General features: G+C 37.6%; 1 protein-coding gene across 50 annotated transcripts in view; it reads left to right on the top strand.

Annotated features, from left to right (window-relative positions):
• Nucleotides 1-27,594, top strand: part of mbnl1 (muscleblind-like splicing regulator 1) — a 45,445-nt gene that overhangs the window by 11,766 nt on the left and 6,085 nt on the right. For 16 of the 50 annotated variants that reach the window (XM_079452053.1, XM_079452049.1, XM_079452044.1 and 13 more), the window contains exons 2-6: nt 2,487-3,096; nt 20,242-20,412; nt 22,641-22,871; nt 24,009-24,248; nt 25,720-25,873. In XM_079452053.1, the coding sequence (XP_079308179.1) occupies nt 2,926-3,096; nt 20,242-20,412; nt 22,641-22,871; nt 24,009-24,248; nt 25,720-25,873 (967 nt within the window). In that variant the 5' untranslated portion in view covers nt 2,487-2,925. Of the gene's footprint in view, nt 1-2,486; nt 3,097-20,241; nt 20,413-21,799; nt 21,857-22,640; nt 22,872-24,008; nt 24,249-24,851; nt 24,906-25,719; nt 25,874-27,594 lie in introns of all 50 variants that reach the window. The other 34 variants (XM_079452030.1, XM_079452023.1, XM_079452013.1 and 31 more) reach the window with 3 other exon arrangements.

Below are 27,594 nucleotides of genomic sequence, written 5' to 3'. Positions count from 1 at the left end.
TCATAAAATGACTCAAAGTACCATAAAAGTGGTACCAATATAATACAAAAGTACATTTCATTTGTTCGTCATGAAGCTACTTCACAGCTTGAATTTTTTTTTACAGCTTTAAAACTATAGTTGAGTAAATAATGAATATTCCTCTTTGAGTGAGCTATGTCTTTAATATCCCATTCATGTGCATCATCGAAATAGTTTCCATTTCTTAAAAGAGAACATAACATCCAGTTCTCCTCCCAGTGGCAAAAATGCTTGACTTTTAATGGGCTTTGATTGGCATGCTTCCAGATCATTCCCATTCCCTCACTCGCTATCGTTCTTATTTTCTCTCCTTCTTTGACCTTGCTGGAACTTCTAACAATGTTGTTGTTGTGCTGCAAGGCATTGTGGGACATATACAGTGATCTAATAGCCACATCATTAAAGAAAAAGAAAACCTCAAGAAATTCCATTATTGTGACCAAGTGAAGACAAATATCTTGTAGAAGCCAAGTCTGAGCATGAATTTTATTTAATAGTCATGGTGATGGGTTTTTTGTTTGGAAAGACGGATAACACAGGCATGAGCCTGTTAAATGTGGAATCAAAATCATGCTGCAACGCTCATGGGCTCATTTCACCTGGTGTTATCCTTTTACCTCCCAAAACCTTTGATTGTTTCTAGTTTAGGATCCAGTGTACCTACGGTCTAAAAGTCACATCTGTTATTTCGTAAACAGGACTGTTTGGTGTGTGGGTTTCTTGTTTGTATTTGTGCATGTGTTGAAACTGTGTGGGACTTTTGTTGATAGTAAGGGTGCCTATTTTGGTTTGATTGGGTTTGAGTGTTTTTAAAGTGTACACGTGGCCCTACATTCTCCCTGGTAACCCTATTTCTCCCAGAAGTTATTGTGGTTACAACTACTGTAAATTTTGAGGTAAGCTAAGTTTAAAGTAGAGCTGTTCAACGGTTAAACGTGATTAATCTCATCCAGAATAAAAAAAATGTTTGTTTACATAGTAATATATGTCTGTGCACTGTGCAAATAATTGTTTTATTTATAAAACATGCATATATTTAAGAATAATTTCCTAAATATAAACATGTTTGTGTTTCTAAATACAAATTGCACAGATTCAAAAACTTTTATTCTGGATGCGATTAATCGAGAATAATTGTTAAACAGCCCTAGTTTAAAGTATTTTTATTTTTAATGCCAAATTTTCCATAGTCCCCATAAGGGTTCGTATTTCTCATAAATGGCCACATTTTCTATTTTAGCTTTTGGTTTTAGCTTTTTCATGCACAGAATTTTACAACGTGTGTTGTCTCTCAAAACTTGTATTTTGTCCGTAAAGCATGTACAGTATAGGCCTTAAGTTCTTCCACTATGATTGGCTTAGTGGATCATGCATTGCTTTACATAATGGGGAACTGACCCCCGTGTTCACTTCCTGCCCTTTCTCGCTTTGTTAAATGATACCTAACAGATATTAGCTTTACCCTCGTGTGCTATTTCATTCTTAACTCGGACCGAAATGGTTAAAGTTGTGAAGGGTTGCTTTGTATGTGTTTTGTATGCGTGTGTTTGTTTGCACAAGAAAGAGCTCAGTGTGTGTGTTTCAGCGAGAAGGATGTGTGCATGTTTGTCCAGGAATGTGTGTGACAATGTTTTATTTGCTCAGACTGACAGTATTTTGCAGACTTCAGTGCATTTCTGGCATTTTTAAGGGGTGTGAAGGATTTATACAGCTGGTGAGAGTCTAATGGAGAAGAAGTGAGAAATACAGGGTGAGGGCTGTGAGAAAGAGATAATGATAGGTGGAAGATGTGTTTTGAACCAAACTGCATACTATCTGTATCTATATTGTTATGAAATATTGAAGTACAATATAATTAAGATGTCTATCATAGTTGCATCTGAGTTAGATGATAGTCATGAAATGACTTCTGCTAATCCTATTGGTTGAGCTGCCAGCATGTGAAATGTGTCAACGGATAGTGTATACTGTATATGTTGGTTTTTAGGATTTTTTTGCGTTTTCTGTGTTTAGAAGTTCTCTTTTTAGTATTACTTTACTTCATTTTAATTTTATATTAAATACCTGTATTCAGTTTAAATCATTTGCATACAATACAAGCTTCAACTAAACCTTAAATGTTGTTGATTCTTTAATGAAGTTACAATAAAATATAATTTTGAATACATGACGTTTTTACTCTAGGACTCACCTGGACAGGTATAATCTTTCTTTGGACCCTTAAAAATATGTTAAAATTAAACATCAATACACATAAATTCTCTGTTAGTAGAGCATCGATTGTATTTGTTGGCATAAGTTTAATTTCTCTCCCTTACATAAGATATCAAAAAACGTTGTCACTATCATAAATTGAACTTGAACATTCACCGCAACAGCCAAATGACTTGACCCACCTTACCCACTGTACGACCTACTATGCATAAAAACTGAAATATCTCTCCCTCTCTCTTTCTCTGTTATAGGTGGGTACTGAGTATTTCGCCCTCTCTCGCATCTGCCGCTGCTTGGACCTGCTTATAGTACCAGCCACAGCTTCCTGCCTGCTTGCTGCCCCACAAAAGACTACCGCCCAACCCTTCAGTCCTGCTGGTGACCCTATACGACCCTTACCGCTCACACACAGACAGACAGAGCTGAAGTGTGCACCATTGAATCTGTCAACCACAGCCTGAGGATTTTTGCTTCTGGATCCATTACAGCAATTCTCCTTTTTTCCTCACAACATTCTTTTTGCCTGCCGTCTTAAAGGAAAGGGAAGCTTAATGATCTAAGTACGAGAGGAACGCTCCTAGAAGGACAAAAGGGAAGTCTTTTTCTAACAGACGCAAACACACTCAGAGTAGGTTGGGAATTTAGCTAAAGATCACACACTCGCCGCTAAAGCGCGCTTTCGGCATAGCGATGATGAACATGGCTCACATGAGGGACACGAAATGGCTGACGCTGGAGGTGTGTCGCGAGTTTCAGAGGGGCACGTGCTCTCGCTCCGACGCCGAGTGCAAATTCGCTCATCCCGCCAAGAGTTGCCAGGTGGAGAACGGGCGAGTCATCGCTTGCTTTGATTCGCTGAAGGTAAGAAGCACACGCCTGACTCTGCCTTTTACTGTTGTGTACACAGGCACAGACGCACACACAAACCTCCAACTCAACCGAGGTAAAAAAACGCCTTATCAGCAAAACAAAGCTTACACGAAAAACTCCATGTTTTCCCAGAGATTTCACTGAGGAGATGTATTCAGAGCATGCTGGCTGAATTCAGACTGTAGGTCATAGTTCATCGGTAAAACCTCAAAACCTAGTCACCTGCCTAGGGTCATTCCAAACACATGACTTTGCATGTAAGGCAGAGACAGCTTTCTTTGAAGTTTGAAGAAGCTAAAATCGTGGTTTAGTTAATTTGAGAATTACTTCAAATGGATGACGCCCAAAATGGCGTTTAGGCCGACAGTTGTCTATGTTTTCGTTCAAACTTTTCAGAAAGACTTTCCCTTGATGCATGGTAGAGCTGTCTGTTTTGGCAGGATATTTAAAACAACCACATTCTTTCTACACAACTGCAAAATAATGATAACACCTACATATATGTAGTAAAAGTCTTCAATTTTACTTTTGGAGTTTATTTTCTCCTTTTGCAGTACGTTTTAGAAAAGTGATACTCATATTTAAAGATAAAGGACGTCCGCTTATAGTTAGCAGCAGTTTAGATACAAGTTGCATATATTTGGGTTATGGCAGACAATCGATTTTCTTTCATACTAGTTTATTTTAACTAGATGTGATTCTACCATTCAGACAACAAGACAAACCATGGTCACATGACTTTTCGTTCTTTATATTTTTGTCATTGTGCTTCACACCATGTGATGAGATTTTGCAAACATTTATTACAAAGTACAAGTCAAACTGCATTTTATTACACCAAAGTTTAGTAATTTTGCTTCACAAGCCTTAAAGAGGCCGGGTTTGTTTGCATATTATCTGACTGTATAAATGGGCCAGTCTTCTACCTCAGAATCACACGACTGAGTCTAGTCCTGAATCCTGCTTCGGATGCTAACACGTGCATTCCAGGCAACATATTAAAAAAATGTATGTAAATAACCTGCACTGTAAAGCAAGACTTTTTATATGGCAGCCGTAGTTGACTTCTAGACCTCATGACGACTATTGGGAGGACTTCTTCGCTATAGCAACACGATAGTGCTATTGATGTGCTTGTTATTGAAGCTGTGATGACTGCCAGTGCCAAGTCATTGGCAACTTCAAATATTATTTATTTCTTACTGTTTGAGGTGATTTTGAGATCTTTAAAAAGCGCTCCTTGTACTTACATATACAGTATATGTGAAGTACTGCAATACATTTTGGATTACACGTGCCATTAAATAAATATTGATTTTGTTACACTTTTAATGTACATTTTTAAAACCTACTTTATATTCAGATATAAAACTTTCTTTGGTGCTTCAATTATCAGAAATAGTATAAGTATTCCAGTTCTGAAACAATTTATTTCATACTTTCTTAAGCACGATTTTAAGAGACAAGAATGTGTAAAAAATTGCAAGAATATAATTAAAAACATTTTATTATATAATTGCAAAAAAATTCATGTATTGTTGTTTTTCCACTTTTAATTCAGTTTTATTTATATAAATTTTTTCAACAATTTTGCTTCGTTACAAAGCAGCTTTACGCACATTAAGGCATTAGTTACTGAAGGTTTTATACATGACTTTTCTTATTTCTGTATTATTTTTTCGCAAAAAATCGTATAGTATGCACGCATTGTTTTGTAATGTGTTGTTACAAGATGTTCTACATACTCAATTTATCAACGACAAACAAATTAGAGGTTTTGACTTCAGTTATTATTTACGGTATGGCCTAGAAGAACAGTAGTATAGTCAAGCCATGATCCTCTGACTCGTGGGGTTTCCATGCAGCGTGCAACATAAAGGATCGTGAAAATGACCAGAAAAGTGATTTGGAGGGCATACTGTCACCAAGAAAAGCTTAAATATGTTAAGGGCGGTCGATCTTAGAAGTTTATGACACTTTTTTCTGTAAGGTTCAGGCCTTAAGCTTTGATAAATGAATTATAGCATATGTTCCAAACTGCGCTATTATAAAGTTTCACCAAACCATGAAACTGGTTTGTATGTTTAGTGTAGAGCTTATAAATTATTAAAACAAGCACGTATACACTACAATATTAAAAATGAAAAAGTAAATGTAATGAATTATTAACAATGTAAATGTGCTCAAATATTAATAGCATTAGTTTTGAGATGCATGTGTGTGTGTGTGTGTGTGTGTGTGTGTGTGTGTGTGACCACTTCCTCTCAGAGCAGGTAGGAACACCACTATTTTTACATGGCAGGAGAAATACACATATACATATAGACTCTCATTGGCAGGGGGGTTCAGCCTAAGTCCCGGGTCTGCTGTGGGACCCTTGGTAACGTTTTAGGTGTTCCCTTTAGAAAACACAGATGTATAAATGACAACATAGTTTCCATGCAAGTTCATTGGAATGACTGTATATTACCCCTGAACTACCCATTACAATTCCTCAACAAGGATCCTTTTTTTAGAATTTGCAGAATTTATACCCAAATAGTCGTGTGGGGCTTTTTTATGTTGGGTGGTTTTGTGTTGTTCCGGCCTGGGTCAGTCTCACATACAGTTAAAATAATGCACCCCTTCCCCCATCCCACATCTGCCCCGCTTCTAAGTTACCACAGCCCAACTCATTCTAAAATCCAGTTACTTGTGGTGGTTTGGACTTTTTGGGGAATATTTTTTAGCGCTGGAAACTTGGTGCATTTCTTTGGTAAAATAAAGGTTTTTACATGTTATTTTATCTTGCATTTTGATGAAATAGCGATAACAGACTTGAATTAAACGGATATTACAATTCTGTCATAATTTACTCCAAATCCAAATCTGTATACATTTCTTTGTTCTGATGAACACCAAGAAAGATATTTGGAAGAATGTTAGCAACTGAAATGTCTGGGAAATCATTGACCACCATAGTAGGAAAAAATATTGTATCATCTTTTTGTTCTGCTGTTGCTGTCAAAATGAGATATTTTGAAGAGTTTGGGAAAGGAATCAGTTCTGGGGCACCTTTGACTACCATTTTTATTTCTCCTACTATGGTGCTCAATGATGTCCCCGAAATCAGTTGTTAACATTTATCCAAATATCTTCGTTGTGTTCAACCGAACCAAGAAATGTATAAAGGTTTGGAACAATTTGGGCTGATGGACTGATTCAGGGAGTTGATGGGTGGACTATGTACATTTGTGACCAGAAGAGATGTCCAACTTTGAATAATTGACAAATTTTGGCTTTAAAGACGCATTAAAATACATAATATTGAAAAATACATTAATTGCGTTTAAAACAACAAGAAGCTGCAAAGCTTACTCAGATCAAGACCCAGTAGAATGACAACTTGCATAAAAAATTTGAGAAAATCAAAGATAAAAGATAAAATTGTTGTCAATCTTTGCCTTTTTCCCCGTGTTCTTTAAGTTTTTCTATGTATTCTATTTATATTTTGTGTTTATGTGCTTATTTGAAAAAAAACAATATGTACTGTCGTTTGCCTTTTTTGCCAGATACGTTTGTTAAAAAATAATTCTGTCCATTTTGTACAGTACTCCATATTTTATGGTTTAACCTTAACCGAGGCGGCAATAAAAGTAAATGTTATACAAATATGCCCTCTGGACATCACGTTTGGCCACTGCTCTATGTATTACTAACATTTATTCTAACATTGATTCTTAAAACTGTTAAATGATTTTGAATGTACTTTATATATCAGAGATGTACATTGGGTCATTTTTAGCGCGCATGGTATATGAATATGGTAATCACAACATAATACTGTTATAAGTTATTATTTATTGACCATGAAACATTAATGTATTTAATAACCATTTGTCATATAGCCCTGTATACACTGTCCTACCACACGGCCCTGGTACATCCACAGTCCTTTTTTTAGGAAGGGTTGTAGGGTGAAAATAGATGAAACTATAAACAAGTGCTTCGTGTCAGTCTGCTTCAGATGACTTTAATTTCATTTCTGTGAGCAAAGACCCACAGAATGTGATTAAATCCAGAGAGTCGTGAATATAGCGTCGGCCTCGTGTTTTTGTGTTTACTGTATATGAGGGAGAGAGCAGAAGGATTTAAATGGTTTCTGTGCAGATGTGAACAGAGGAACATTGTCTAAAGTGGATCGACGCACACATAGCGTGTTTCTGAATGTGTGACGGCTCTCTTGGCCACGTTAGGTCCGCCTGAAGAAAAGCACACTGTGAGGCTGCTGACGCTGTCTTCTGTGGGCCAAAGTCCAGACACACACACACACACTGCGCCGCTTTTTCTATCATCCATCCATCTGACAGTATGATGATCTGTTATCTGTGACTATATAATAAATAACACCCGACTGAGATAGAGAAAGAGGGGGAGGAAAATGAGCCAACAAACGAAGTAAATAAAACTGACAGAAAAGGAGAACTTTGATACGGTGGAAAAAATAAGCCATAAAAAATAACCGTGATTTTGCGGGAGCGGTTATGAATACGGTGTTGTTTTACACTTTCACTCCGGGCATAATGGAAGACCATAGAGTGGAAAAGTGGCTTGTGAGGGAAGCTGACGTGGGTGAGAGATGTTTCAGCCGACTGGCCAGTTTCCTCATCTCTAATGAGAAACAGACCAACCATACGCGTCGCAGAGCCAAGATGGCCACTTTTGATAGTTTTGGTAGGAACAGAGAAAAAAGAAGATCAAGTATGGGTCACAACAGACCAAAAAGCTGTAAGGATGTTTTAACAATGAAAAAACACCTATTCAAATGGGCCAGTTGAAAAACATTTCATGTTAAAACCTACATGACATATTTATTGACTGATTCATCCTCACCGTGAATATGAGCAATAATGACCCATCTTTTCCTGCTGAAAATTCACTCATGGTTTCATGCTTTTACAAATACTCAGTACTTTATTTTTTTATGTCACCGCTTTATGAGAGCAGCTCCCAGCTTAATGATAAGAGCGGGCAGACGATGGCCTTCTTTCAGACGATATTATTAGAACAGATATCACATGACCAGGCATCTGAGCGCACACACATGCACATACAGCTGCACAACCACTACACAACTACAAAGAGATGGCGTCCTTTATGTATTGTATGTCATGTTTATTTGCATATTATGCAAAGCCGTCACCAACGGCTGATTCTGCTTTGTCTACTTTTCTTTACTTGTTCCAGGAAAACAGTTGAATTGGCTTTTTCATACTGTATATGTTTACGTTTACATCCATTTGGCAGTCACTTTTATCCAAATCCAAGGTCTTTGTTTTGCCAATGCAATGCTCCACCAATATTTGTTATTGGCTATTTTGTGTATACATGTGTATGTTACTGTTGTTTTTTAACATGTTTCATTCTTCACACTGGACCAAATTCTGGGTTATCTTAATTTGAGACCTTGCTCTCGGCCCCACGTATACTATAGCAGTGTTTAACACTCTTTAACATATTTTTGGAAAGGGGTTGGTTTTGGACCTCATTACTATGCAAATAAGAATGATAACACAGTGTTTATCACTATGTCAGAGAACACGAATATCCAGTATTATATTTTAACCCAGCATTGTAAAACATGAAACAACTTAGAATTATGTTTTTCCAGGGATACACTCTTAAAAAGGGTCCTACATATGGTTCTTGCCATGGAAAAAAAAAAATTTTGGTTCCCCAAAGAACCTTTCAGTCATAGGTTAAATAAAAGAACGAGTTCAAATTGCCTAAATAACTAACTACAAATAACCTTTTGTAAAAAAAGAAAGGATCTTAATGGCTTTTTTTGTGGAACCTTTTTGTCAAAATAGTTCATCTATGGCATCGTGTAACTTTTCTTTTTAAGAGTTAGTGTAAGAATGGCCCTAGTATCATTGCTTTAAAATATTTGAACAATAAATAAACAATGTTTTTACATTTTTAAATTAGTTTTTTGCCACAATATGCAAGTTAAAACCCAAACATCCAGGGTTTACAAATATACGATGTTAAATTATAGAATGTGAATAATCAGGATAAATAAGTAACCCATGAACATTACAATTTTCCCAGGGTTAAGAATGAGCCAGAGCTAACTTAAATAAAAATGATGTAAAAAGCTATATTTGTGCTTCAGAGAAAAAATGCCACAGCCAGGACCGGTGAGTTTACTCAATGTGCTGTAAACCTGATCCTGTTTGGTTGCTACGACCTTTCTAAACCTTCATTCGTCAAGCATGAACCTGCCTCTCTCTGATGGTCATCCAAAGAATGAGATCATATAGACTTAACACGAAGATATCTAAAGAATGAGATGTTGAAAACAGTTTGTTTCAACAGAGTATTTCAACAGAGTGAAATACTGATCCTCTGCCTAGTGCTACTGCGCTACTTTAGTGTCACAGCTTGACATTAACACAGATGCTTAATTCATTATCCAGGCCGGTCATCAGCTCCTATTAGTGTGACTATAACATTACAGCTATTTTTGACAAGAACCTGATATTAATTCCCTCTTAAGTGCAAATATAGCACTACATTGTTATGTATAACTTTACCCGCTTCAGAATTGCCATCTGGAAATCCATTAGCAATGACTTCTCAAAGCTCATGAACTTAATCTGGGCAACAAATGTTTGAATCTGAATTCTCCTGAAGGATATATCGGCACTGTTGGCAGGATATATCGGCCCTGATAATCGGCTGTTTTTAAACTATCACCCAATAGTGTGAAAAATTGCATCTCTATTGAATCTCTAATTCAAACAATGTATATATATATATATATATATATATATATATATATATATATATATATATATATATATATATATATATATATTATTTATTTTTAAATGTTTCTTCTGTATTAGCAGAAGTTGATGATTTTAGGATCCAGTGGAAAACAACAATTGGCAGACTCAGTCATGAACTGAATGAATAACTCTAGAAAATAGTTGTTTTAACTCATATTTGGGAAAAATATGGACAAACCCAACCGTTGGTTTAAATGAACCTGGAAAGCATCCATATTTTAACCAAAACATTGAGTAAATGAACAGCATGTACAGGCAAATCCAAAACCTTTGCTCGCTGTACTTTGAATTTGTTGTTTGCAAATTTAGAAATTTAGGATAGTATATTTTCAACAGTCCTATGCTTCTAAATATTACGGTACACCATCAACATTCAACATTCCTCAGCCTCCAAATACCAGTATCGTCTTGTTTATATCAGTTGATCTTCTCCATCTAAAGACATCAGTGGTTTTGGAATACAGCCCTCGGCTCTCCAGTGAACCCAGCCAGAGAAGCCATGACAGTGGCCCGGCCACTCATGTTGCACACAGTCACGTTTTTTAAAGCTCACGTCATCTCTGAGCGTAGTCGCTTTCTCTCTATATGGCTGTTTTGGAGACAAAGCTGACAATCCAAAGTCACTGAGACTGATTCTGTTGAGGTTGTGTGTGTGTGTGTGTGTGTGTGTGTGTCCTTGCTGTATTTACACTTTGTTGGGTAATGACATAAAAACTTGCATTCTTCAATGTCTAGATTTAGAATAAATAAATGAATACCAATGAAACATTGTTCTGGTTCTCAAGACCATATATGACCTGATAATTCCTATACATTATTTATGAGGTGCCTACATTGTCTTGCATATTTCAGTTGTTTCATTTAGAAATGCAGATGTTTTCTCACTGATTTTTGTATTTGTCTCCTGAGAGAAAGGCCCCAGTAATCTCACATTTGTGTGATAACAAAGCTAAAGTCTCATATTTAAATCACAAGAGTTTGAGCATCGAAGTACCCTTACGAAACCAAAATATATAGTAATATACTAACAAAATAATGTAATATGTTAAATATTCATATAATGAAACCAACTTATATATAATTGGTTTATATACTCTACGAAAAGATAAAATTTCTTATGTATTATCGAAATTTGTCATATTAACAAGATGCGCCACTGCCGTTACAATGAATGCCGAGGAATGCAATCAATATGACGCTTTAGTGAAGGAAGTCCCACCTTCCGGTTAAAAACGAGCCAATGGTCAATCAATAAAGATTGACGATTCTCTGGCGAAATCACAAAAAGTGACTTTAGCTGGGTTTTCACAGGCAGGGTCACATTTGTCTGATCTAGTTTAGAGGAGATTAGAACAATATCACAAACTCTATGACCTGTATGAACGGTTTTGATTGTTATAAAAAATTACTTTTATTATGAATTTCATCCAAGACCAAAATGTCTGGATTCCAGATGATTATCTACATTAATTGTATAGATTTACAGTATACTTTTTATTTCTTCCCAAGACGTCATGACAAGTCTAGTGAAAGAATGACAGATGGCGTTTCAGATATAGTCGGAAAAGTTACTATAGTATACAGCGAGCGTTCCAGCTGAACAAGCTCAGCAGGCGCTGGAGTGAAGAACTGAACCAGTCTCACCATGTATGGCGACGGTACACCGAATGCCCTACTGGTGCTGAAGCTCTGTTAGCAGCACAGTCATGGAATGTGTATACACACACACACTGGGCATTCATTACAAAATAAATGACTGTTTGAAAGCACAAACATGAGCTCAGTAAATCCACAGAGGACGTCTTCATTCCTCAATCACGCCATCGAGACAAACACAAACACACACACACACAGAGAGAGCGTGAACTCAACTGAGAAAAACTGTTTATCTGACACACTGTCCCAGTATTTCATAACAAAATGATCTAACTCCTGATATCTCTTTCTTTCTCATATATTTTTTATGAATTCAATAAAATAAGAAATAATTAAGTGCGAAACCAGAATGTTAAACTAAAACATGTGTTTTAAGAACATAGTGTGAATTAAAATAAAAAGTCACAAATATAATAATACAAATTCTATGATATTTACATTGGAAAGTTTTTGATGGTCATACATTTATTCATCTTTATTTTGGTTAGTTAAAATGTTAAATGCATTTCACCACAGTAAATCGTTTAAGGAGGAAGATACGTTAAGAATGTCCTGTAGGGTTTCCTCTTTGAAATTTTGGATTCGTAACAAAATTACTTTTTGCACATCATACACTGCAATATCCTATCCCATGGCGATAAATAATGTTTTCTCTACTGTATTCCACTCTTGGAATGTTGTGTGCACTGAAATATCAGTTTTCAGAAGTTAATACCAGAATTAGCCTCTGAGAGGACACGGATAGACTTTATCAGGAACACCCTGACCCTGGCCTATTTCAAAAACACACATGCACACCGAGTGGGTGTGTATGTACCATTGGCCCTGGCGTCTGTGTCTCTGCGAGAGAGAGATTTCGGCGCTGCGTGACTCAGCTTCCACAGAACTCTGGGAGTAAACCCTGCACTTCCGGTAGAGCCGCACGAGCTGAGTCATCAACCCTCTGACTGACAGGAAGCACATCATCAATCTAGATGTGTCAGTCATACAGAAGGGAGGGGTCACACAGCTGCATTATTTATAAGAGAATAATTAGCACGCAATTATGCATGCATTTATGAGTGTGTTTGGTGTGCGTGGGTTCATTTGCAAGTCATCATATCATACTTGAAATGCATGTAACGGCACCTTTTTGCCGTTGTTTGTTGATCTTGTTCTTCGCACGAAACACACACACGCATTCAATAATACAGATGTGACTGGCTCTTCACAGACTGTTTGCGCAATCGTCGTGTCTGTCGGGGTCATTGTATCCTAGCAACAAAGCCCCCGTCTAAGCCAAGCTCATTCTGATGTGCATTTGTAAAGAAGGTTCGAAAAGACTCTGAATTCAATTATCAAAGCACTGAAAGAAATGAAGGCTAATTTTTGCCCCTTAATTCATTATATTTTGAAAAATAAATTGTATTCTGAATATTATATAGTAACATATTTTTGGAAGTGACACATTACACTACTTGCACAGGACCTGAAAGAGATCTCCCGCACTCTGCGGGTAAGTGAGAACAGAAAGTAATCCGATGGAGACTATAGGAATTATCCAGGGATTATAATCCAAATCCGGTGTCACACTGGGCAGCTAACATCACTGTTAATCGGGTGTAGTGCCGTAAAGCCAAAATGAGCACCGCTAATCCTGTTATGTACATCCACATAATCGTACTATGTGTGTGTGTGTGTGTGTGTGTGTTTGTGAAACATTGGCTTCTTCGATAAAACGTAATGTATAGCAAACAATCTGAACTATAGCAAAGTTTGTGGTAAAATTAGATTTAGCTCATTAAAAACAATGGAAGTTAATGTAAGAGTCTGTGTGTGTGAAAGTACACATTTCTGAATGACATGCATTACTACAGACAGCTCTGTGACCTTTGACCCCACCTTTTCGGTCCTGATGAGTCAGGCATGTGATTATGTGAAATGTGTACGTAAACCTTGACAGGCGTAAAACAACGACACCAAACGCGCACGGGAATGGCCCTCTGAATGGGGGGCGGGTTGTACAGCTAGAGAAGTAAAGCAACTGTTAATGAGAAAAGATTTGGCAGAGAGACTGGCATGCAGCACGACAGCTGACCCAACTCTGACTCTTATCTAATTCTCTCTCTTTCTCTCCTGCCAACAGTAAAACAGTAGTATAAGGGGGCTGATGGAGACACGAAAGCACACGCCAAAAATGCATCTTAACATTCGATAAAGCTAGCGTGAGGGTATGTGCTCCTGGAATGATGCTGTGTCTGGTTGCCAGGGTTGTGTTACGTGATTGCTAAGGCATTCTTAATGTTTTTAAGTGTGTTGCTATGTGGTTTTACATGCAGGTTTATGATGTTCTCGCACCGAATGTTGTTCATGTTGTTCCTTAAATACAAATCTATACAATTAAGGGATGAAAATCCCGTCGATGTACTCTTGCTTTCAAGTTTAACACCCAATTCTAATCATTAACCCTTATTATAAATAACTGTAATATTGATACTTGCCTTAGAAAGCACCAAAAACACAAAGATTAGATGAAAGAAGGGCGGCTTGTAAATGAAGAGCCTGACTCATTTTACTAATAATGCATGAAAATGATGAAGGAAAATTAGTGTTAAGCACAGACACACACACACACACTTGAAGATGTGTGTAACTCGGGCACCACAAGTACAAAGAGACTCTGTTCCAAAGGGACATCGGTGGCTGACACTACAGACAAACATGTGACCTTCTTCTAATCTCTTAAACTCACACGCACACCATCGTCGAAACATTTAATCTATTCTAATAATTATATTCACAACATTTCAGAAATGCTGCAGTGATACGGAAAGCTGGACATTGTATGTGTACAGAGGAAAACATGTAGCCTTTACAAAAATATGTACACTTCACGAGTTCACCTCACATATAATAACTACAGATGGGGAGGGATGCGTATTTGACGTGCTGTCCAAGGAAGAGAAAGGGGGTTTCACCATGTTTTTTCTACGGTAGCCCTAAACGGACAAACTTTTCTACATAGAGCGTTTCATAAATACGTTGTCTCCTTCGGCAAAGTGCTTGTCAACTTTGACTATTGTATTTAATCATTTAAAAGGTTCGGTATTTTGGGAAATTCAAGGTTTTGGAAGGTTATGTGAATTTCAACTCAATGGATGGGTTTGTCCCTTGGGAGCCCCCTTTGGATAGCTTGATGGAGTTCTAGATCTAGTTTTGCCATGTGTCACCGCTTGCTTTCAGTGTAAATGGAAGTAGCCATTTTTTCAAACCCTTATGACTTGTGGAATTCTCTCACAGATACATTTTGTATTAATAGTATTCCATCGTATACAACTAGGCCTCAAATGTTGCCATATGCAAGTCATGACCAAAATTACCTGTCACATTAATGCTGGAGAGGGCACATCTCTCTCTCTCTCTCAGCTGTTAGGAGGCAGAGTGACGGTCAGGCATGACTTTCCCTGTAGCCTCTCTGATTTCACTGACCGGGCTGTCTGTAGTGCACTTCTTCTGAGGATCCTGTTTCAAATGCATTTCCTACCATGCGCAGCTGAAAGTTTTTCACCCCTGCGAAAAAACAACTAAAACAACACAAGCAAAAAGAAAGAGGTTCACGTTACCATTCGTGGCAGGTGGCCACTACGGGCTAGACAGCACTAGATTTACAACTGAACGCAAAATTGTATTATAGTTCTATTATTTTAGGGCTTTTCAATTTTCCCAAAATGTTCCAATGTAGAACAGACGAGATATCATGAAATATCAAAATTTAGCTGAGCAACAACAAAATATATTAAATTAAATAGAATAAATGATACATTTATACATATTTCCCAATCATTTTAAGAACGTGTCATTCTTACTCATTTTTAATTGTCTAATTGTTTATTTTTCCATTGATTAATAAAAATAATTTACTTCCTGATTTGGGCATGAAAATAGACCAATGACAAATGAAGATGCAAATAGATCTAGATATTAATAGATCTTGGTGGTTTGCTTTGACTTTGCAAGTTCTGCAATAATAATTTACCCTGTTTTGCACATTTTGATCATAAAATACTTGAGAGCGAAAGTATAGCATTACAAAAATGTAACCCCTAAGGAGACCGGAAATTCTTAATGGTACACTTAAAGTTAACTTAGAATATCATACAGTGAACCTATATTTCCCGTCTTTAATATACTGTAGGTTAGATTTAATTGTTGGTAAATAATCGCCAAAAATTTAGGACACAGATAAATGTAGGTTCGAAAAAAGTAATTTAACCCAGAAAAGCTTTTTAATGTAGGCATCTTTAAGGCACATTACATTCTGCATGTTCTTACACGTTTGATTCATGTGACCTCGCCCGGTGCTGCTTTACTGCAGAGGTTTACAGGAAGGGGCGAGCGGGGTTAGTTGGGGTGAGTGCAATTTGACTCCTTCACCCCAAACACACGGCTCACCCCGTATCACCCACCTCTCATAAACACTTCTCTCTTTCATCCCCGATTCTCGCCTCATTCTTTCCCTTCCACCCTGCCGCTTCTCTCGCACATGCTCGGTGGAACCCGCAGGCCGTCACACCTTCATGAGTCGTATTCACCCCACACACCCATCTGCAAGCACAGGCCTGCTAAAACACACACAACCATTCGCTGTGTGCTTAGAGTACTCATGTCTTAGGTTTAACGTCAGGATTATCTTATCTTAGAATTCATGAGGGAATTTATAGATTTTAGATGCAGTTAAACCATTTTGAAAACTCTCCAACTAATGTAGGGTCATAAAACTGCATGTAAATAAAGCAGAAGTTTAAATGAAGTGCCGTTTGTTTTTGGGAATTGTATTTTGATATTCATTCTTGCACAAATCAATGTCTCCTCATAGAGGCAAGCGTCCCTAATGCCTTTAACAGATGGTAGAAACTTTAGCTTACAAATGCCAACTGAAGACTCTAATGGGTGTGTGCCACAGCATGACAAGACACATGAAGACTTTTCTTGAATACATGAACAAGTATTGCTATTGACGCATGTATGGCTTAAAGTGAATCTGAACATGTTTTCTTTACAGTGGTTGAGGTCTAAAAAAATACAGAGCATCTTTTCTCTTATTTTGACCTGTTTCTATTTTTGTTTGACACTTTGGAGAGATAATGTTCACAGAATTAAAACAAAAATTATTATTTACCTAAACACATACCCATAAATAGTAGACTCAGAAAACCTGAAAATGGTCTTTAAAATATTTTTTCTATTATTTTGTCAATGCTCAGCATTTTATACTCGCGAAAATATAGCTGCTACAATATGCAGCAATGGCACAGAAGAACCATTCTTGATTCATTGAAGAACCTTTTTCCGCACAACCAAAAAAGGTTATTTAATGGCATTGTTTAGCGCATTTTTTAGTAGGTTTTAGCATAAATATTAACCAATAATATGTTGGACAGCGATTTTGAGGTTGCATCATTGCAAGAATTCACACTGTGTAAGTGTCACAGCACACCACAACCCTGTTTTGCAGCATTGTGTCAATATATGGTCAGGGTGCCTAGACGGGGAGCATCCTGTTTTGAAGACAAAAGTATCCCAACATAGAATAGCTAGACAAATATAATTTTCCATTTTATGACGACTTTGAGTCGCTTAGAATATTTAGTAAGAGTTTAAATCCTCTTATTTCACACGCACTTTTAGTCCAATCCAGCCCTAAAAAGGACATGTGAAGCAAAGATTCTTGGTTTATTTGTGTCAGGAAAACCTCAGCGTGTTACTATTTGGAAGCCGGTGGAAGTTTCGATGCAGCTTGTGCCCACATGTTGACTTGTGATGTCATCCCTGACCAGGATGAACCGATCCCACCTGTCAACAAATAATATCGGGAGATCACAAACCCCAATAGGATTCAAATCAGTGACATGTCTGTGCGATATTGCAAGGACCTCCGCGGAGGAACTTGACCCTCTGCTATTTTCCCTGCACACAGCCGGCTTGACCCCTCTCTCACAATGTTTATCTAATGTTTTACTCTGAATATGCCCCCCAAATACACACACATACCAGGGCAAACCCTTCAGTACTTCACAGACTATATATTAGACTACATTATGATCCTGTCTTGGGAGGATACTAAGAGAAATGTGTCATACTTATGAAGCAGTTAGTAAGTCCATAGTTGTATTACTTATGGGCAGTTTCAACTTGTGATAGATATCAACATACAAAAGGGATTGTTCAAGAGAAATCATTTCAAAGCTGTATGACTTTCTTTCTTCTGCAAAACACAAATTAAGATATTTTAAAGAATGTTGGTAACCAAACAGTATTGGCCCCCATTCACTTCTACTGTCTGGACACAAAACCAATGAGACATTTCTCAAAATATCAGTAAAAGTAAATGATGCAATTTTAATCTTCCATGGTTGATGGCTTTGTCATTGTAAACTATATACACACTTTTTACATGATATAGCCAAGCAATATTTTGTGTGTGTGTATTATTCCATGTCGACTTTGGTGCTCTACTGATTCTAAATCGCTTCCTGTTTTTCCACTTTTAAGAAGTACATTTTTAATGATTTCACTTTAAAATGCAACACCTCAAAATATGTCATTTAAGGAGAATCAATGGCGCGTTTTACAGGAAAATTCTGGAAATAATATTGCGGGATGCCTCAAATAATATTGTGTATATTAATTATTAAAAAGATAATTTGTGTCATTTATAGAATGTAATTCATTAATGATTGGAACTTGAGGACATAGGAAATGTTGTGTTCTGTTTAGTGTTGATGTTTGTTTGTCTGAAGTCATCGCTATGGTGATTAGGTTGCTCACGTCTTTTTAAGCAACCGCAAATTTGTTGCAAAAAGCCAACATGTGTGGCAATGGAAGCACAGGGCAGACTAGCAAGTTATTTATAAAAAGTATAACTATAATAGAAAAATTATGTCTGAGATTTTTGACAGTTCTAACAAAGCTTTCAAAGTTTCTTAACATATTCTATTCCCTGGGAGTCAGATCAATACGGCCAATTTACAGGGCCACAGATGAAAAAACCTTCATAAAAAGAGAGTTGCTGTCATGAAACTAGCAAGTATACAAATAGTGCATGCGGCTTAGAGGGGGTCTGTTTTGAGGCACAACAGACAGACAGACAGGGCAGATGAAGTGCACTGGCGACAGGCATCAGATGAGAGCAGGTCCATGACCGGCTGCTTTGGTAAGGACAGTGACCTGATATACTCTCGCTAGCACAGCCCAAATAAAGACACTCGTCGTCTCAGTGTGTGAGGCCGGCCCGGGTCATGCAGGGTTACTGTAGATCCATTAACTCGTCAGTGGAATTTCTCCCGCACCGTCGTGCTTCATGAATCAATACTTCACTGATCAATAGTGCAATGGTCTGTCAGTCTAGATTCCATATGGGCTGAAAGCAGCTGCCGAGGCCGGGAGCAGTCAGACGCATTAGAGCAGAGGGCTTTCCCGTACGCTCAATACCGTCAGATGGACGGGGAACAGGATGTTCATTTCCGATGCTAAATCTGTCATTTTGGTGCCTCTTTCATAACCAGACAGAATTGCGGAAGACATTTCTATTTCTAAACAGGTTTCTAGTAAGCTCTGCCTGTCTGCCATTGGTAAATTACATTAAAATGAGCTGTACTACATAACTATATACACAGCGGGTCCCATTGCTTGGACTTCGCTGTGTTGTTTCTAAGGTAGCACTGAACAGACAAACTGCTCTTCAGAGCCAGTTTCATTAAAAACGTAATCTCCTTCCGCAAAGAAGCGAAAACGCGAAGCAACATTATGTCCTGTAAGAGCCACCGTAGTGCTTTGAAAGGGAGGAGTGCAGTGAGCCGTTGGTTGCAGTTCACAGCCTGACCACCTAAATTTCATACACTGGACCTTTAAGTGAGTAGAAAGTAGATTAACATAAAGAGCCCTTTAAAAAAGAAGTATACTTCAAGTTAATTTTTAAGTATACTTAAATTACGTAAATAAAGTGTACTTAAATAGTTAAATTCAAATATATTTATACATATTGTACACTTGATCAGGATTCTAATATCAACATATTGGTAGTATACTTGAAAGTATACTGTTTCAATACTACGTTTGACTAAATTGGAAAAGATTTCAGCTTACATTACTAAACTTGAATTACACAGCTAGTTCACAACCATGTTTTTCGTTTTTATTGCAACTATAGTACATGTTAACTTATAGTTACATTGATAGTTACTTGCAGCACAAATGTAAGTTGATAAAAGTACACTTTTAAAATATACTCTCAGAATAAAACCCCCTACAAGCCAATGGTACTTAGAATGCTTAGTTATAGTTTTAAGTATTACCCGATCATATACTGTGTATGTACTCTATATAAACATGCTTGTCAGCATTAGTCAGTATACACAAGTATTAAAAATAAAGTACATATAAACTAACCTGAAGATATACTTTCTTTAGTGTTACTGTTAGAAGTATGCTGATAGCATGCTTGAAATAAACCTTTATGTAAAGGAGGGCATGCCAGGTGCTTGCTGTTTATCGTGTAGCATTAATCAGCAGCTTGATTTTTCATGTTGGTCCAAGCTGGATTGTGTTGACTTTGTTGAAGCGGTTGAAAACAAAACAGGTTAATAATGTATTTTCTTTTGTCTTTAAGGGCCGCTGTTCCAGAGAGAACTGTAAGTACTTGCACCCTCCTCCTCACCTGAAGACACAGCTGGAGATAAACGGCCGTAACAATCTGATCCAGCAAAAGAACATGGCAATGCTCGCTCAGCAGATGCAGCTAGCCAATGCCATCATGCCTGGAAGTCAGCTTCAGCCAATGGTGAGGCTTTGTTCTTGTACAAATCAAAACAGTACCCAACATTCCTGAAAATATAGATAGACATCTTCTAGCTGTGGGAGGCGGCAAAATGCAACGCGGTTGATGTCTAGTCTGATGTATACAGTAACAGGCTAAAGGCTGGTTCAGTGAATCTGTGTCAGAATCTGTCAGACAACGCATCAGTATGAAGTTCTCTTTTGTGCTTGAATGAACAAAACCACACAAGATTATACCAGAAAGCCTGTCTTTTGTCTAGCATTTTTTTAATACCTCAACATGTTAAATAAAATCTTAAATTAATATATAACAGATGTCAGATCTGCATAGAGCATCGGCTCTTAAAGGGGGCGCATTCTTAAACCTGCTGCTGTGACTCCTGTCACTAATGTTAATCAAAGAACAAAAGAAAAGAGAAATTCAATGTGTTTTTTAGCTTAAATTATAATTCTTCTGTATTTAATGTAGAATTTAGCATTAAAGACTGTTAAGTGTTTGAGAACTTCATTCAATTTCTGTATATTTCCTACTTTTTATACATGATAGTTCTCAATCATTCTGTTGAAAGGCTGTTAAAATAAATACAAAAATATATCCATTTAATAGAGACATCAGTTGCAGTACTAATATCAAAATGTTAGTTGAATGGCTATAAATAATAAATAAATGTTGCCTTTCATTCATAAAATGCTAAATCAACTGGAGATTTAATGTGAAATGATTTCCTGTAGAGCATTGCGTTAGAGAGGATTGCGTTAACAACGCAAGGTTGTGGGTTACCTATGTGCAGATACCTATGTAACGTAAAGGATTATTAGGAACACCATACTAATACTGTGTTTGACCCCCTTTCGCCTTCAGAACTGCCTTAATTCTACGTGGCATTGATTCAACAAGGTGCTGAAAGCATTCTTTGGAAATGCTGGCCCAAAATGATAGGATAGCATCTTGCAGTTGATGGAGATTTGTGGGATGCACATCCAGGGCACGAAGCTCCCGTTCCACCGCATCCCAAAGATGCTCTATTGGGTTGAGATCTGGTGACTGTGGGGGCCGTTTTAGTACAGTGAACTCATTGTCATGTTCAAGAAACCAATTTGAAATTATTCAAGCTTTGTGACATGGTGCATTATCCTGCTGGAAGTAGCCATCAGAGGATGGGTAAATGGTGGTCATAAAGGGATGGACATGGTCAGAAAAAATGCTCAGTTAGGCGTGGCATTTAAATCATGCCCAATTGGCACTAAGGGGCCTAAAGTGTGCCAAGAAAACATCCCCCACACCATTACACCACCACCACCAGCCTGCACAGTGGTAACAAGGCATGATGGATCCATGTTCTTATCTGTTTACACCAAATTCTGACTCTACCATCTGAATGTCTCAACAGAACTCGAGACTCATCAGCCAAGGCAACAATTTTCCAGTCTTCAACTGTCCAATTTTGGTGAGCTTGTGCAAATTGTAGCCTCTTTTTCCTATTTGTAGTGGAGATGAGTGATACCCGGTGGGGTCTTCTGCTGTTGTAGCCCACCCACCTCAAGGTTGTGCGTGTTGTTGCTTCACAAATGCTTTGCTGCATACCTCGGTTGTAACGAGTGGATTCTTCAGTCAAAGGTGCTCTTCTATCAGCTTGAATCAGTCGGCCCATTCTCCTCTGACCTCTAGCATCAACAAGGCATTTTCACCGACAGGACTGCTGCATACTGGATGTTTTTCCCTTTTCACACCATTCTTTGAAAATCCCAGTAACTGAGCAGATTGTGAAATACTCAGACCGGCCCGTCTGGCACCAACAACCATGCCACGCTCAAAATTGCTTAAATCACCTTTCTTTCCCATTCTGACGTTCAGTTTGGAGTTCGGGAGATTGTCTTGACCAGGACCACACCCCTAAATGCATTGAAGCAACTGCCATGTGATTGGTTGATTAGATAATTGCATTAATGAGAAATTGAACAGGTGTTCCTAATAATTCTTTAAGTGAGTGGATAGGATAATGCTATGTAAGTCACTTTGGATAAAATCGTCTGCCAAATGCCTAAATGTAAATGATTAAAATGTAGAAATATATTTTAAACCTTAATGTTGTTTAATACAGACAATAGAATCGATTTTTTAATCGATTGACAGCACTAATACACACATATATAAATATATTTTTCTTTGCTGTTTTGAGTAAAGACAGACATAAATAAAGCCAATATAAGTTGAATTTCCTTTTTTTACAGCCTATGTTTTCAGTCGCGCCAGGACTTGCAACCAACGCCAGTGCGGCTGCAGCAGCAGCCGCTGCGGCTGCGTTTAATCCTTACCTGGGTCCAGTGTCACCCGGCCTAATGCCCACAGATATCCATCCCAGCGCACCTGTGATGATGGCGGGCAACCCATCGATCTCATCCGTGCCCTCCAACGCTTCAGCAGTGGCCGCCCAGAAACTCCTCAGAACAGACCGCCTTGAGGTAATAAGGTGATCGGAGAGCCATGACATCACACATACTGGAACACCTAAAACACAGTTTTTTGTCGTTTTAGAGCTTATAAATTATAGAAAGTGTCTTAAGTTGTGCTTATGTGATAAATATAGTATATATGAATCTTTCACTCTCGGGCTCTCTTTTTTCCTATATATGCACTTGTACTGAGATATCTTAGCATGAGTTCACCTCATAAAATAAATTTATTTAATTTTTTACTCAGAATATTTTCTATTCAATTTGCAGAACACAACAGAAGGAATTTTAAAGAATGTTATTAAACAAACAACACTGGCCCTCATTTTGACATGAGACATTTAAAAAAAAATTATCTTCCAAAGAAAGAGTCATATAAAGGTTTTAACCAACCTGACACTCAAAAAATAATGACAGGACTTTTATTTTTGAGTGAACGTTCCCTGTAAATGTTCTCCATACAGGGTTAGAGTTTCCGTGGGTAGTTGTTGCCCCCTGGTGTCCCACCAAGCACTCCTGTATATCACGAGCGGTTTACAATAGAACGATAAACAATTTAACTGCACAATGCTGTAGTATTGTCACAATATTCCCTAACAGTGTGTTGCTGTTTATTTTAGCATCTGACAATTCAGCTTGGTACAGTATCATATTATAAATTAAAATGGTCAAATATGATACAGGAAAAATATGGTCATATGCCTTTTTGACTTTCGGTAGTTTATATAATATAAGTTAACATAGCCTGAATGAATTGTACGTCACTTTGGTGTGAAGCGTCTGCCAAATGCGTAAATGTAAACATTGTGACATTTACTATCGCTTCTGTTTAATTTATTAATCTGGAAATGAAAAGTCAAGTCAAGCACATTGCACTGCATCTACTGGCTATAAAAGTGCTCTCCAGTCATCCAATCATTGCTTACTATATGCTTTGTTTCTAAAACTGTAGGATTGCCATTCTGAACATTCTAAATTACATAAAACAAAAAGCTTTTATATTTAATAGTTGCATGTATTGCACTTTCAAACAAACACAAAAATGTTTATTGTATAAACACCACATATAAAAAACACAAGTATACTGTACGTCCAACACAATCTCTACATCTGTGAATGTGACACCTCAAGTTTGTGTGTTCTCAGGTGTGTCGTGAGTACCAGCGCGGCAACTGCTCTCGCGGAGAGACGGACTGCAGGTTTGCCCACCCTGCCGACAGCACAATGATCGACCCCAACGATAACACAGTGACCGTGTGCATGGATTACATAAAGGGCCGCTGCTCCAGAGACAAGTGCAAATACTTTCACCCTCCTGCGCACCTGCAGGCCAAGATCAAAGCGGCCCAGCACCAGGTGAATCAAGCCACGGCAGCGGCAGCCATGGTGAGTAAACTCTCTACGACACGCACTGTTCTTATGCAACATTTTTATTAATGCATATATATATATAGATATTTTATATCTATTGTGTACTTGTATGGCAATTTGAAACTATTTATGGTTTTTAATGTGGGTTTCATCACATTTACAAGCATTTATGAGCATTAATATATATTTATCATTGTTTGCTATGTTTCTTATTTCTATAAAAATGTGTATTTTCGCAATTCTGTCCTGCAGAGGGCAGAGTTTATTTTATGCAGTAGACTAGATGATAACGTATTAATGCACACTACCCACTGCTGGTAAAGATTAACCAATGTTGACATAATAAGAAAGAAATGTTTACAAACATTGAAACCCCTTTTAATGTTACCGTAACGTACTTCTTAAAACCTTTTTCTAAAAACAGAATGGATTCTGCATGCATTAGTCCTGATATCCCCCTGTGTACTGCATTCCAATGATTTGTTTTTATTTGTTTTTTTTCTCACCTACCCAAAATGCACTGCTGCCCCCATGATGCACCTCTGCTTGCTGTTTATGTTAATGCGCTTGAACCCCATTGGCCCATTGCCATCATGTGCTCGCTGCCTGCTAATTAAGACTCAGTCGGCTGTCAAATCACTGAAGCGACCCCTCGAAGCCACCTTTGACCTGGTACTATGACCTTTCACCTTTTTGCTTGGCATGTTGCTTTGTTGTAGTGTCTTAACAGCAAGATAATTTGCAAGCATAGTTCTTTCGTTATCTGTTTATTTGAGTGCTTTATGTTGTTGATGTTGTTAGTGTTTTCCTGATGCTGGGTTATCATGTTGCGTGATCGGCTGACTGTGGCGACGATATAAGCGAAATAAAAGTATATGAGCTCGCCACAATCAGATCATCATGCGCGTCTTATTCCAGGGCGTAAAGACAGGACTTAACTTTTTAGTGACATGGCTTCTGTGTGTCTGTACAGCATTTGTGTTCAGTGTCTTAGTAGGGTGCATGTATAGTAGCTCTGTAGTGCATGTCTCTATGGGGGGGGGGGTAACGCATAAGAACGCTAGAGCTCCACCACCAAAACAAGTAGTACTAGTGTCTTCTCACACTTATCATGGAGTGAGCAGTGCAGTTTATTATTTTGATTTTCGCTTTCTTTTTTGTCACGAAACACTGTAATAGTGCAACGTTTGCTTCATTCGCATCGAGTTAGCATTATGGGTGTCGTACTGTAACGTAATGAATCCTCTCCTGTTATACACGACTAATGCTAATTTTAAGTGTAGCGAAGAAACTGGCTTCTGCTTGTGGCGTAGACGTGTGTTAGCTGCCGCTTGCTTGCTTGTTTGTCAGAATCAAGCCCTGCGTTGTTTTTGCCCTCTGATGATAATTCTGTCTTTTTCTTGTTCTGTTCCCGTTGTACTCTCTTCCACACGTCCCACCCCGTTTCCCCCGTTCCTCCACTCCTTCTGTTGTTATATCGGAGCAGGGGATTCCTCATAGCATCATGCCGCCTTTACCAAAGCGACCTGCGCTTGAGAAAGCCAACGGCGCCACAAGCATGTTCAGTGCTGGCATGCTCCAGTACCAACAGGCACTGGCCAACATGCAGTTTCAGCAGCAGGCTGCCTTTTTTCCATCAGGTAGGGATTCTCATCGACCCCGATCGGCGCTTGATCTCACCTTTGACCTTTCTTAACCGCAAGGGATGCATAAAAAACACGAGAGGGCTTTTTGTTTTGACAGACACAGGGTTCCCAAAAGTTTTTTTCAACCCAGGAAAAGGATTTGTGGAACTTGAGCAGAACACTTTTGGGGTGAATCGTTTAAAGAACAGTGAAATTAAATTTTTACTTAGTATTTTGTCTTGTTTTCTACTACAAACATAAAAAATATATGTATATATACAGCCACGGGAAACGTTAAGAGACCATTCCAGATTTTCACTTAATCAGCATTTCTAGATGTATCGTGGCCATTCCAGTCGAGTTTCTGTTGAATTTCAACAAAAATCTAACTTAAAGACATGACATAAAGACACATGAACACTGTAATAAAAATCGAGGTTATCACTTTTTTTTCTAAATACATGCACAAACATTACTGTTGCACTGCTTAAAAGTGAAAATGAACTTTGAGGTCTGATCTTTTCTGTTATTTTGACCTGTTTCTCCAGTTTTCTTTTCCTGCAAATAGAAACAGTTTTTATTGGAAAGGCATAGTGTTAGTGGTTCACAGAATGAAGCAAAAATACAAATATTATCATATACCTATAAATAGTAAATTAAGGAAAATATTTAAATAATTTTGGAAATGTTCTCTAAAAATTATATTTAGTGGGGTAAGGAAAATAAACATATTTAAAAGAACATTCTGCTTAGCACATTGACAAATATCATAAACCCACTTTATTTTCATTTGTCAATGTTTAGATATTTGTACTGGAAAACAGGAGTGAGAAATTAATTTTCACACACGTGCTATAAATAATAAATTCAAGAAGGATTATCAAATAATTAGCTCCAAAATTTGTTCTGCTTCTGTTCTATGAAATCTTATAGGGATAGAAAAAAATGAAAATTCTATCATAATTCGCTCACCCTTATGTCATTTCAAACCGGTATGACTTTCTTCTGCGAAAGAAGGTATTTTAAAGATTGTTGGTAACCGAGCAACATTGGACTCAATTGACTTTCATTGTACACTTTCCTGGACACAAAACCACTTCATTTCTCAAAATATCTTATGTTGTGTTTCACAGAAGAAAGTGTCAGATACAGGTTTTGAACGACATGAGAGTGAATAAAAGACAGAAATTTTGTTTTGAGTTATCTGTCCCATTAAAGGATGATGTAAATAAAGGTGTATATGTGTGTATATCCTAATTTAGAATGCAAACTATAAATCATTCAAAGGATGATTCCCTCAAAACATGAAACACCTTTAAAAGTGAAATTTTCTCAAGTGAATTTGGAAATGCATTGGTCAGAGGTGTGGGAACCCTGCAGACGTGTGTATACGCTGATATGAGAAATGGCTGTCTATCCTGTCTGTTTTCCTGTGTCATCTCATCATTATATCACATTAACTCTGGTGCACAGTAGAACACATTTCTTACACTTTAAAAGAAAGTTTCCAGTAACCCTGAGATGCCCCTCAGTTATACTAACTGCTATAGTGACGGTCACATGAACACACAAGTTAAACACACACATGTTCTCTTATTTCTTCCTCAGTTCACAGTTTGATCTAATACGAGACATCATGCTGTATCACTGTAATGATTATTGTCTTCATTTAACTATGATTTCTTCACTCTAACCAACCTTTTGATGGGCTGTTGTGATTCTTCTCCCTTTCCAAT

Source organism: Barbatula barbatula, assembly GCF_947034865.1.
Source record: "Barbatula barbatula genome assembly, chromosome: 3".
Taxonomy (NCBI): Eukaryota; Metazoa; Chordata; class Actinopteri; order Cypriniformes; family Nemacheilidae; genus Barbatula; species Barbatula barbatula.
The sequence above is the reverse complement of the archived record's forward strand: the minus strand, read 5'-3'. Positions and strand labels throughout refer to the sequence as shown.